Source organism: Panonychus citri, unplaced genomic scaffold, assembly GCF_014898815.1.
Source record: "Panonychus citri isolate SS breed McGregor unplaced genomic scaffold, ASM1489881v1 Contig00104, whole genome shotgun sequence".
In the NCBI taxonomy this organism is placed as follows: Eukaryota; Metazoa; Arthropoda; class Arachnida; order Trombidiformes; family Tetranychidae; genus Panonychus; species Panonychus citri.
Genome location: NW_026515509.1, coordinates 954,967 through 967,625, shown reverse-complemented (window position 1 = coordinate 967,625; position 12,659 = coordinate 954,967). Strand labels below are relative to the sequence as shown.

General features: G+C 30.0%; 3 protein-coding genes and 1 long non-coding RNA gene across 6 annotated transcripts in view; 2 read left to right on the top strand and 2 right to left on the bottom strand.

The window, feature by feature from the left end:
* The first annotated feature begins 602 nt into the window (after positions 1–602).
* On the top strand, positions 603–3,696 carry LOC128389046 (uncharacterized). 2 transcript variants are annotated; one of them, XR_008325390.1, is made up of 5 exons: positions 603–847; positions 1,087–1,279; positions 1,366–1,626; positions 1,792–2,081; positions 2,220–3,696. It is a non-coding gene; the product is annotated as an uncharacterized LOC128389046 (long non-coding RNA). The 2 variants fall into 2 exon arrangements; XR_008325389.1 differs by having other exon boundaries at positions 606–847; positions 1,366–1,579.
* Positions 3,697–4,108: 412 nt separating this feature from the next.
* On the bottom strand, positions 4,109–7,524 carry LOC128389043 (ecdysone 20-monooxygenase-like). 2 transcript variants are annotated; one of them, XM_053348550.1, is made up of 3 exons: positions 6,168–7,522; positions 5,767–6,088; positions 4,109–4,289 (listed from the first exon to the last, which is right to left on the bottom strand). In XM_053348550.1, exons 1-2 carry the CDS (start codon positions 7,287–7,289, stop codon positions 5,780–5,782), a joined length of 1,431 nt encoding a protein of 476 aa, XP_053204525.1. In that variant the 5' UTR covers positions 7,290–7,522; the 3' UTR covers positions 4,109–4,289; positions 5,767–5,779. The 2 variants fall into 2 exon arrangements, with proteins under 2 accessions (XP_053204525.1, XP_053204526.1); XM_053348551.1 differs by lacking the exon at positions 4,109–4,289 and adding an exon at positions 5,041–5,051 and having other exon boundaries at positions 6,168–7,524.
* A 1,172-nt stretch (positions 7,525–8,696) lies between these two features.
* On the top strand, positions 8,697–10,462 carry LOC128389044 (actin, clone 403). The gene is made up of 2 exons (XM_053348552.1): positions 8,697–9,848; positions 10,049–10,462. Exons 1-2 carry the CDS (start codon positions 8,924–8,926, stop codon positions 10,252–10,254), a joined length of 1,131 nt encoding a protein of 376 aa, XP_053204527.1. The 5' UTR covers positions 8,697–8,923; the 3' UTR covers positions 10,255–10,462.
* Positions 10,463–11,484: 1,022 nt separating this feature from the next.
* LOC128389040 (G-protein coupled receptor GRL101-like) overlaps positions 11,485–12,659 on the bottom strand; it is a 31,524-nt gene continuing 30,349 nt past the window's right edge. Inside the window, exons 18-19 of the mRNA XM_053348548.1 lie at positions 12,229–12,373; positions 11,485–12,137 (exon numbers count right to left, since the gene is read on the bottom strand). Coding sequence (XP_053204523.1) covers positions 11,713–12,137; positions 12,229–12,373 — 570 coding nt within the window. The 3' untranslated portion in view covers positions 11,485–11,712. The remainder of the gene's footprint in view (positions 12,138–12,228; positions 12,374–12,659) is intronic.

Here is a 12,659-nt window from a genome sequence, read left to right as displayed (position 1 = left end):
TTAATGATTAGTGCAACAATCAAGAACAATCAACATGATAGAATCACCTATTAACCTGTTTAACCAATTTAATGATGATAAACACATGATTAAAATTGTAATACATTTTCATAAGTAAATACAACAAGACCAAACAATTACATAGGAAAAAGTTGATTGTTGTAATTGCGATGCTGATGATTAACTAAATAGCGACCTTGTAATAAAGTATGTTAGTTAAACATGGATAACAAAATAATGAGAGAGATGATGATTAATTGTAAGTATATATTAAGAAACCATTTAACTAGCGATGATCTAATAATCGGTAATTAATTAATTCTTGAAATTGATTAACAATCACAAAGTAAATATCGTCATGAAACATTGGAGATTTTAAAAGAAATTCAAACAAAATCTGACAGCAATCTTTTTCTTTCTCAAAGTAACAATTAAATTGATTCTAATCGCAATTTAAAAGTAAATTAGTTGGATAATTAAAAAAGCGAATCAATTATTGTCCAAAGTTTTCGAGAAATTTTTTTCTTTATTTTTCCCGCTCTTTTTATTTCGATCTCTTTGATTAGTCAATTGTCTTTGTCTCTAAGGAAAAAAAAAGTTGTTTTGTTTTCTTTCATGTTTACATTTGATTAACTCACAATTTGTTCACAATTTAATTACTCATCGATTTTAATTTATTAATCATCAATTGGTATTCCGTAGATTGTTGATTGGCAAGTTAATTCTTCTCAATTTCTGTCATCTTAATCATCTCTCTTGTGTCTTAATCATCATCACAATTTCTGAGTGTTTTTCATTTCTCTGGTTAATTGGTTGTTGTAATTTCTCAGTTGTCACAATCATTATGGTGATTACTTTTTTTTTCCTAATTATCAGTTTTCCTCTTCTAAACAATTATCTTTACTTTTAATTGCTGGTTTTTTCTCTTTCTTCAATCATTCTGATCAATCATCTCTATTGTTGAAATAGTGTTGATCTCTGTAAAGGCAAATCAATCCTCCTTTTTTTTCATATGTAAACAAGACTCTTGAAAGTGAACAAATAATTAATTTCTTGTCTTAATTTTCCCCCTTTTAACATTCATAGATGGATCCAGAGATAATTCAAGGTTAACTATTACAATAATTTAATCCAAATTAAGAATTAATCCTTTTGTTCATCATGGCATCACAATCAATTCAATCTCAATGGTAATTTACTTATGGATGGTAACTGATGTTTCCACACATGGACAAGTATTCAAAACACCATGAGGGACATGATTTATATCCCCTGAGAGGTGAATATAAATACCAAATTGTTATTCAAATGATTCCAAATCATTCAACATGATTAATCAGGCGATTCTTGTTTGTATTTATTTAGAGTAATGTTCAGAGGAACAAGGGGAAAAAGCTATGAAACTGGTTGATGACTTGGCAAATATTGATGGAGATCAAATGAGTAAATTACTAATTAGTCAGAGAAAAGCGATTGTGGTTAATTTTGGTAATTTTCTCAACGACGCCTGAAAAAAAAAGTTGCAACATTTAAAAAGAGATGAAACCATCCGGATATCCGGTTGATTCTCAGAGATGAGGTGATGTGTTAATCATTGAAGTTCAAAGGGAGATATTGATTATCAAGGTTATTAACATGCTAACCTAGTGGAGGGTTTAAATGATTTACTGATTCACTTTGATTACATTCAACTGAGTTCGTTTATAATCATCAATGATAATCAAATATGATCACAATTAACATCTAAGTAATAATATAATTTAACTTATTCTATTCATTATTTTCTAACAGGAAGGATTATCATTAAGGGTTTTACATTCATTGGATTGTGTTTACTTAATTGCTCAAGGATTCTAATGGTTTTACCATATGAAAGTTACAACATGATTAACTTATCATCAGTTACATTGAATATGGTTCATTCAATTTATGGATTTCCTTTCCATATACATTTGGGATTAATTCAATGGCGATAAATAGTCAACACCAATCAAGGTGTATTTATGGTGAAACAGAGACATGGTTAACCATAATACGGATGTTCAATTACAATAATTAATATAATTACTTGGGCGTAAATGGTAATTGAAATTTACTCGGTTAATCTACCATTTTTGGTACATCAAATGTTTATCATTATCTGTCCTTGATTAGTTAATTAATAACATTTAACTCAATCGTTAATCGGAGTCTAATTTTTTTTCATTCCTTTTCATTAGGTAACATTGACCAGGGAAACAAGGAGAAAATGTTAAATTGTTGATACAATTACAGACAATTTATGGTTAATGGTTGGACAATTAATATAATTGTCAACTGATATTTAGATTAGATTGGATATATTATTAACCTGAATAAGTTAATTGTTGTGGAAACCAAATAGTTTTTATTTTATCACAGTTAATGTAACATCTTAACATTTAATTTACTTTACAAGATTCAATTAACATTTGATTGTTGAACAATCAATTTTACTATTATTAAATTTAATTGCTCTTCTTTAAATATATTCATATTGAAGATGATTAATTAAATTATATTCACAATGATGAAAGGGGTGGGGTAGTAATTAAGCTTTTCAAGTTAACAATTAACTTTGGTTAAGGTTCAAGAAGATTATAATTGATGATTGACAATTTAAATAAATATAAGTTTAATTTAAATTTACTGATGATTAGCATTTGGGGAAAGTAAAGTAATTAAATCATTTAAAGTGAAATTTACTTTGATTTAATTTTATTCTAACAGTTATTGTCATTATTTTCACTATAATTGTATAAGAAAACAAAAAAAAATTTTGACAACAATTAGAAAACCGTTAATCAAGTATTAGGACAATTAACGTGATTGTTATAGTAAATTATTGACAATCATTTATCATGATAGGTAAAAATATCGATCGTGTTGATTGATAAAACTCACGAACTCGGTCAGAATCGCGACAATTAATATTGATTCTGTTTGATGAATTTTAAATCAACTTCTCTTAATTGTGATTAACACACTAAATGATCAACTTTTTTTCTTAACAATCATTTTCATGGATTATTGAGATTCATTGAACCATCTTAACAATTGATCACCATTATGTTGATACGAGTGACAATTTAAATTGTTAGTGCAACGAAAACCAAATATTAATATAATAGATTTAAAATTGTAATCAATACTTTAAATTACAATTAACAAAACAATTAATATCATAGGAAAAAGTAAAACAAAGTTAATTGGTAACAATTTAAGATAATTGATAAACTATTAATAAATTTCTAATTGTTATTTAGCAAAAGTAAGTAACCAAAAAATTGATTAGAGTAATTAAATGATATTTAATTGATTGTTTGCCTTTTTTTTGATTGATTATGATTGATGATGAAAATACAATTTATCATTGATCACAATTAACACAATTGACACACAAATTATTTGATGATTAATATTTAAGTTAAAAATAATCAGCTGATGTTTAACTATTAATATAAAAAGGGTCATTGTCAATGATTAACTGAATGTCAAGTGTAATAGGAAACAATTAACTGGATTAATTGCAATTAGAACGTGATTGTTAATGATGAACCAGGAATCTAATTTGTTTTTGTCACAAGAACGTGAATGATTAAGGTTATGATTTAAAGATGGAAACAATTACCTTTAAACTAAGTGATAGATTAACTTGTAAGATTAATTGTCGACAGAAACAAAATTAAAATGATTAAATAGCAAAAAGATTTAACCTTAAAGATTAGAAAGAGATTAACATTCAGAGCATGTTTAATTGTTAATTTCTAATCTATTTTCGTAACTATAGTTAATTGTTGTGTCCAGTCTTGGGTCAATTCTAGAAGCAGGAAGAGCTCATGATTAGCAAACAATTTAACTGGTCCCAGTGTTTATGTTGTGAACAAAGAGTTACAATTAATTAGATTAAAAAGTTGATTTCCATTTGAATTGGACTAATTAAAAGTGACATTTAATTGTGATTTATCATCATCTAAAATCCTAACGGTAAATATTTCCACCGATTGAGTTGATTAAATTTGTGAGGAGAAAATGTTATTGATTAAAGGAAGTGAATTCGTGATCAGAATCAAAGTTTCCTCACCATCAATTGTATTATATAATTAACAATGGAATTAAATCAATTTATTAATCGTCAGAATTTGTATAAATTAATTAATTAATTAAAAGAAAGACATTAGGCATCAATGGCAAAAGAGGTTCACAAATCCATTATCAAAATGATCGCCACTTATTTTGGTCAATTGATTGATTGTATTGGTTACAATTAACTAGAAAGAAAAGAAGAAAAAAAAAAAAAGTTAATTAAGTTAATTGATCGATCGACACTGATTATTGTAAACAATCAATTTCAATTATGATTTGATTGACGTATCAATACAATGACCATCAAAATATTAAACCTTTAAACTTAATCAAATTGCATTTAATAGTTACTTAAATGTGTCCACTACTGGTCAGTCTTTTAATCATTCTACCTTGATTGTTTTTTTTGTACAGTAAATTTACAAGTTTTATCTGTTTAATTAATTGTAACAATTAACATCTTGTGTTAAACATATGCTGGTAATGCCAATGTTGATGTTGAAGGTGATTGACATTGTGAATCTAATTGGGTTTCATCTGTTGTTAATTGTTTCATCTGTTTGATTGCCATTCCAATCATGGTCAAAATGATTAAATCAATTGAGGCAATTGTAAGTGAAACAATTATCCCAATAATTGGTTGTTGAGAGTTTTCATCAAAAATGGCGGAAGACATTAGCATTGCGATGATGAATATCAATTCGAAGATGATGTATAAAGTGTAAAGAGTAATGTCCACTACGAAGAGTAAAGTTGTCAAGAGAAGGTTCTCTTGACCAATTGAGAAAAGGAAACCACAATGGATAAAGATCTTGACCAGCATGAAACCATTTATGTTCCCATTGATTACAGTTAGAAGGGAAATTTTTGTGAAAAGTGAAATGATTATCGCAAAGATTAGATTCACTTTAAGGCAAACCTTTATACCCATTGATTGTTACAATTAACTGAGAAAATGAATCACTTGCTCAACTATTATAACATAATCTTAATCTTAATCTGTCTGATTATGTTGTAAATCTTGGACAGGCGATCAGCACAAATTAGCACACAAACTCCAAGTTGAAGAGATCAAATATCAACATTGATCTTGTTCACAATCAATGTTAATCATTTTGATCTTGAATTCGAATAAGAAGATGCGATCAGAATTGAACCAAATATCGAATTGGTTTTGATACTTTCAACTTTCGAAAACATTTTTTCTTTACTTTTTTTTCTAACTGATGAAAGATAAATTTGACTTGAATTTGACAATCAATTGATTGTTGTTGATTAACACAGAATCAAGAGGTTAATATGAAGATCGAAGATGAAGGAAAGAAGATGGAAATTATTTTCGCTTGGATCATGCGAATGAGAAACGAAAAAGAGAATAGAATTTTTTTTGGATGTTGGATAAGAAGGGGGAGAAAAGAAAATGATCTAGATGGTTCAGAGTAAACAGAATTCGAGCATCTTATCGATTGGATGAGAATCTTTGAGTTTGTCCTCATCTTTCCTTTTTTTCGAAGTAAAAAGATGAGAAAGAAACTGGATGAAGATGAAGATGAAGATGCTCAACAAAGGAAGCAGCTCTTGATGATATTGTTACCAAGAAAGAAATTCTATTCTTTTCATTTAGAAATTATCAAATTGTTAGAGTAAAAATAAACTAATTACCTTTTTTTATCAATCATCTTGGTTCGAGACGAATTTTGATCTGATTTTCCGGGATAATGATAAAGTCTTGTTTCAATAATAATTTAGGTGTTTCTGATAACAATTTATATTTGAGAATAATTTTGGCCGTTGCAATGTACAACTCGATTTCGGACATCCTTCTACCGGCACACATTCGATTACCAAGGCCAAAAGTTAGTAAAGAAAAAGGATGAATCGCTCTGCGAGCATCACCTAACCATCTTTCAGGTCGAAACGTTTCCGGTTCGTCAAAATAATCAGGATGTTTACAAATAACTCCAAAGGATAACATAATTGGAACCTATTAAATTAGATAGAGAAAAAGTTATCGAAAATGAATCAAAATCCAACTAATCGTTGGACCGAAATAATCAACTTACTCCTGCTGGAATAGTTTGACCTGAAAGAGAGATCGAATCAGGAAGAATTCGAACCAAATTCGGTATAACTGTGGTCAATCGAAAACTTTCCTTTAGACAAGCTTTCAGGTAAGGTAATCGACTCAAATGTGTCTCATTGACATCGACTTGTGAGTTTCCGATAACTTGGACCAATTCTTGGAATAATTTCTCCTGAATTTCATGATTAACCGATAAATGATGGAGAAGAAAACAGAGCGAAGTGGAAACAGTGTTAATACCACCGACCATAAAGTCCATAGCTGTAGTTCGTACGGTGTTTCTATCTAAACCCTTCGTTTTTAGCAAAGTTTTCAAAAGACATTTACTGTCATCATTTAAATCATAATCATCTTTCTCATGGCACGAATTTTGATCATCGTTTTTTAGCTCATTTAAAGCACGATCAACGTATTTACCAGAAACATTGTAAATCTCTTCTTCGGCGGCAACGAACATCTTATAACTGGGAGTAGGCCAGAATTTCCACCATTGAATACCATGGTAAAGAATTTGAAATGATTTGAATAGATTTTTAGACGCACGAATTAATCTTTTACCATCTTCTGAAGGTTCTATGGTTGATAAGCAACCAAGTCGAGTATTTAAACAAATCATGGCGATCGATTCAAGGGAAAATTGATCGGTACAAGTTAATAAATCATTGATGGAACCTTGTTGATTCTGTTGGAATCCAAGGTAAGTGATAAAATCATCGGTAATCACATTAAGATGAGGTAGATAGGAATTAAGAACACCACTGGATAATAAAATAGGAGCAATTAACTGGCGTTGAGAGAACCACTTGTCACCCTGTAGATTACCAATTCCAATTGTCGGATAACGATCAGGTAAAGATGAACGATATTTAACCAGAAATTCATTCGCAGGTCTATAGGGAAATTTACCTTGGGCTCGTAAAATTTTCTCAATATCGGATGGATTAAAAACGTAAACGATTGTCCGTCTAACAGGCCAATATTTTTCTTCCACACGAATTGATCCATATTTGTCATGTTTCGCTTCAATTGCTTCATGAAGTTTAAAAAGTGATAACCGGTTAAAAGATTTACTCAACACTTGACTTAGTTTAGAAATGATCATCTTAAAGATTAAATTGTCATTGATTCAATTTCTCTTTTGGTTATTAAAATGGACAAATAAAAAAGAAAGTTGAACACGCGAAACATCATCGAATTAGGAAAACGAGAAGGAAAAACATTGATTACCTATCGGCGATTGTTGATTAGAAAAGAAAGATAATTAAAAACTAGATAAAAATGTTAATTGTTGATTTACTCTTGTTGATGTTAATTAAAGTTTCAGATAATTAATCACTAGTATCGAGTACATAGAGTATCTGGAAAAAGATTGAATCTCAAGTTGATTGAGAAAAAGAAAAGCGCATTATTCAAATGTAAGAATAATTAATAAAATGGAAAAATAATTAATAAGAAATTTAGAAAATTCATCATCGGTTAATTGATTAGTTGATTATTCCAATGATAGTTTGAATTTCTGATTCATTTTCTATCCTATCCATGGAATGATCGCTTAGTTAATTTTCTAATTATAGTTAATGAAAATTTTCGATTACAATTATTGATAAAAATTCATTCTAATCGTGGAAAAATTGGATTAGATTGTAACGAAAAACAAGAAAAGTGTTAAAGACTAATTCAAATTGATCATATTCTTGTTTGAAGAAAACTCATTTTCTTTTTTTGGAAATTGATGATAATTCCGATTTCCGATTCTCCTAATTTTGGAAGTATCAATTTAATTAATATTCTGGTTTCAATAATATAATATTCCATCTACAATTAAACTATTGTAGCTTCTTTATTGAAGTTTGAAGTAAACTGAACTTCGGAAGGCCAAAAGTCGGTCAGTCACTGGACATCAACATTATCAAAATTTTGGGAGATATTTAGGCTTTGTCAGTGCAGAAAAAAACGTTTTTCATAAACAATTGAAATTCTGAAAGGACTAACTGTCTGCCGAAGTTCAGTTTCGAGCTTGAAGTCAAACAAGACTCTTCAGATCTCTTCTTCAATTCCAACAAAAAAGATTTATTTTTGTCTGTGACTCTTTGCTTACAAATTATTTCGAAAGAAAATCAGTTAATCAACCAAAATAGAGAAAATTGAATCAACAAAACTTACAAAAGAAAACAAAAAGGGTCCACCTTATCACGAAGCAAAATCAACTAAAGTAACGGTTGAATTGTCATCGATTTGGTATCAGCGTAATCCCTTGGATAAGATTAACAATAAGAAGACAAAATTAAATTTTAAATTCACAGGAAAAGTTAATTAAATTGGAATTTGTTATGAGCGAAAAAATGAAATTCCAACTTGCGCCATCTACGTTTCAACTATTCTATGAGTGGAATTTAATTCCAACCACCTGGTGGCGCTCAATTCGAATGAAAGACAAAGGGTGTGGTCATGGGGTGAGAATATAATTCCTTTTATGGTAAAGAAAAAGGTATTTTCTTTTATTGGTTCGTTTGTGTCTTCATTATCTTGATTTCTGTTTTTTGTCTCTTTCATAAAACGGTTGTTCCAAAGTGATCAGTTAATCAGTTTTCATTTTTCGTCGCTTTTATTGATTGACATTTGATCGTTTAAGTTTTTTGTTTCATTTGTTTTGTGTTCTCACTCTTTGAGTCTTCTGATTCTTTATACTAATTGTTTAATTTTAAGTGAATTGAAAAAAAAGTAAAATAAATCAAAATGTGTGACGATGAAGTAGCCGCTTTAGTTGTTGATAATGGATCCGGTATGTGTAAAGCCGGTTTTGCCGGTGATGATGCCCCAAGGGCTGTTTTTCCATCTATTGTTGGTCGTCCAAGGCATCAAGGAGTTATGGTTGGTATGGGTCAAAAGGATTCATATGTTGGTGATGAAGCTCAATCAAAAAGAGGTATTTTAACCTTGAAATATCCAATTGAACATGGTATTGTAACCAACTGGGATGATATGGAGAAAATCTGGCACCATACATTCTACAACGAGTTGAGAGTTGCCCCAGAGGAACATCCAGTCCTTTTGACTGAAGCTCCTTTGAATCCAAAAGCTAATCGAGAAAAAATGACCCAAATCATGTTTGAAACTTTCAACACTCCTGCTATGTACGTAGCCATTCAAGCCGTTCTCAGTCTTTATGCTTCTGGTCGAACCACTGGTATTGTCTTGGATTCTGGTGATGGTGTTTCTCACACTGTTCCAATCTACGAAGGTTATGCATTACCTCATGCTATTCTTCGATTAGATTTGGCTGGTCGAGATTTAACCGACTATTTAATGAAAATCTTAACTGAACGAGGTTACTCTTTCACCACTACTGCTGAAAGAGAAATTGTTCGTGACATCAAAGAGAAACTCTGTTATGTTGCCCTTGACTTTGAACAAGAGATGGCAACTGCTGCATCATCATCATCCATTGAGAAATCATATGAATTACCTGATGGTCAAGTTATCACCATTGGAAATGAACGATTCCGATGTCCCGAAGCTCTTTTCCAACCTTCATTCCTTGGTATGGAATCTTGTGGTATCCATGAGACTACCTACAATTCAATCATGAAATGTGATGTTGACATTCGTAAAGATCTTTATGCCAACACTGTTCTCTCAGGAGGTACCACCATGTATCCAGGTATGTGTCATCATGTTTCACTTGATTCTATTAGTCATTCTCTCTTCTCCTTCTACAATTACCAGATTTGTTAACTTGAAAATTTATTCAATGTTGAGATCATTCATGTTCTTGTTGATAGAAATGATTATTATTCATAAGTTGCCATCTTTATTCTAACTCAACGTCTAATCTTTTTTTTTATGTTTATGAATATTCAGGTATCGCTGACAGAATGCAAAAAGAAATCACTGCATTAGCTCCAAGCACAATGAAGATTAAGATCATTGCCCCACCCGAACGTAAATATTCCGTCTGGATCGGAGGATCAATTTTAGCTTCACTTTCCACCTTCCAACAAATGTGGATCTCTAAACAAGAATATGATGAATCAGGACCATCAATTGTCCACAGAAAATGTTTCTAAGCTAAACTACTTTAGCCATTGCCAAAACTTCAAATCATTCTCTCTCTTTTTTCTCTCTCTCTCTCATATTAACCAAATAACAAAAAACAGAAAATACTTGACTACAAATGTAGTAAGTAAATGAAGTGAATAAATGAACGAGTTCAATTATTATTCGTTGATTGTCAGACTGAAACATTAAACGTAATAAATGAATTTGTCTAAACGATTATCAAGATTCTAATTATAACCATTACAATAATGATTAACTTTGAGGTGGCGGTGATATGATGATCAGTTTGGGTTGTGTGGAGTTGATATTAATTTTCAGAGCAGAAAAAATTTTTTGGTGAACAAAACAAATACAATTAACCTTAACAATCAATTTTCACATTCAGAGCGATGACCTAACGAAGATAATTATTGATTCAAGAAATTTGATATTCCAATTGTTGATTTATCAGAACTGTAATGATATTCAATACGACGACGACGCGACAAATGATAGTGACAATTAGCTTAATTTGATTGTTAATCAAAGCTTAAAATTCTCACCACTTACAATCATCACTTCTCGTAACAATTAACTTTCGGTAACTCGTTAACCAATTGACCCCAAACTCAACAATTAACAGATTACCAATGAAATCGATACGATTCCAGTTGAATAATCAATCCACCCAAACTAATTTTTATTGATGATTAACTAATTATTGATAAATTATTTCACTCGGATTTCCTTTGCAATTGTGACTAAACTGACTAATTACCGATAAGCAATTTATAATAAAAAGGATACTTGATAATTAATGATTATCATGATTAGTGAATTAGCTAAAAAGGGAAAACAATATTAATCAAATTTAACCAGCAATTAATCATTCCCTTATTTAGTTAAATTCACCGGTGATCATAAATCAATCATAATATCAATGATTAAATTAATCAACACTCAGTATGGGCAATTTTATACAATTGAATCAATTCTGATTTGAAAGATTGAAACAATTTACTAATTTTCAATCTAAATGTTTATCATTACAGTTGAAAATGTAATTGTTATTGAAGATTAACTTACAACAATCAACCAAACTAAACAATCAAATTGGTTTCTGGGTGTAACAATTAATGAGATTAGAAAGTAAAAAATTAGTTATCATCTTAAATCATGATTCATGATTAAATGAGTACAGTTTGATAATGACAATCAAAATTTACTAATGATAATTATTGATGAACTTGATTCAATGGTTGTAACATTTACAAATAAGTTTTTAATCAAATTGTTAATAATGGTGAAAATACACTTTGAAAATGATTTAATTTTAAAACAATAAGTGCACATAATTTATAGCAACAATCAGTTTGATTGTCCAATTAATCGTTAAATTGTTCATTTAGTAACATTGGATGGAGCCATTGAAAAGGTTATTTTGATTTAGATTAACATTGGATATTAGCAATCATGGAAAATTACAATTAGGATAGTTGATTGTTCGGCTCGAAATAAATTGATCTTGATGATTTACGAGATAATCGAGGTGTTAACGGTGTGAGGGCCAATGAAGATGAGGATGATATTGATGATTGTTGTCTCTTCAAAGAAACACTCACATTGACACTCACCCCACCACCACCACCGACACCACCGACACTGCCTTCACCTCCGACCAGAACAATTTCCCGATTCAAATGATTAGCGTTATTGTTACAATCAAGTGAACTGTTTCGGAGATGATTACTTTTATCACTTAAACTATTTTGATTTGAATTGAAATGATTTCCATTCTCATTGCTGCTTAAATTACAATTAACCTCAGGATTTCCAGAATTTTTATCAACATTGAAAAAATAATGATGTTTAGAGTGATAACTTTTCCTGTGGATGGTTGATTTGGATCGACCTGTAAACAATTGAGAAAATCAAACGAAAAGAAAAAACATTAGATCAATTGATTCGTAATCATTGTGGATATTCAAACTAAATTAACTAACCATTTTTCAGAACAACTGAACTTTTTGATTCTTGAGCACTTCGACTATAAGCTCGTTTGAATATCGGTAAAGTCGATATCGTGTATAAAATTGGATTCATGGCAGCATTTAAAGGTAAGACAAACACAGCGACCCAAGCAAAGACCTGATAATTTAAAGGAATAACAATTAAAACAATTAGAAATGAATAATCAGCCAATTAAGTGAAAGATTATCGATGAAACTTTCAAGATTTTTTCAATTGTTTGTCAAATGTCATAATCATATTTCATAAAAAAAGTTATCGTTATAATTGATTAGTCGAGTGTATAAATCAATTGTTTTCTGGCTGTTTGTTTGATTAAATTCAATTTTGATTTATGGTCAAAAATCAATCTCATTGACCAATTGTTGTGGTCAATCAACTCATAAATAAACAACAATATTGATCA

What these genes read in the sequence shown, in the direction of transcription:
- LOC128389043 (XM_053348551.1), bottom strand. Translation starts at nt 7,289, where the DNA reads ATGATCATTTCTAAACTAAGTCAAGTGTTGAGTAAATCTTTTAACCGG. An exon ending in GTCAAACTATTCCAGCAGGA is followed by an intron (nt 6,089 to 6,167) that starts GTAAGTTGATTA and finishes CTAATTTAATAG; the next exon opens with GTTCCAATTATGTTATCCTT.
- LOC128389044 (XM_053348552.1), top strand. Translation starts at nt 8,924, where the DNA reads ATGTGTGACGATGAAGTAGCCGCTTTAGTTGTTGATAATGGATCCGGT. An exon ending in AGGTACCACCATGTATCCAG is followed by an intron (nt 9,849 to 10,048) that starts GTATGTGTCATC and finishes ATGAATATTCAG; the next exon opens with GTATCGCTGACAGAATGCAA.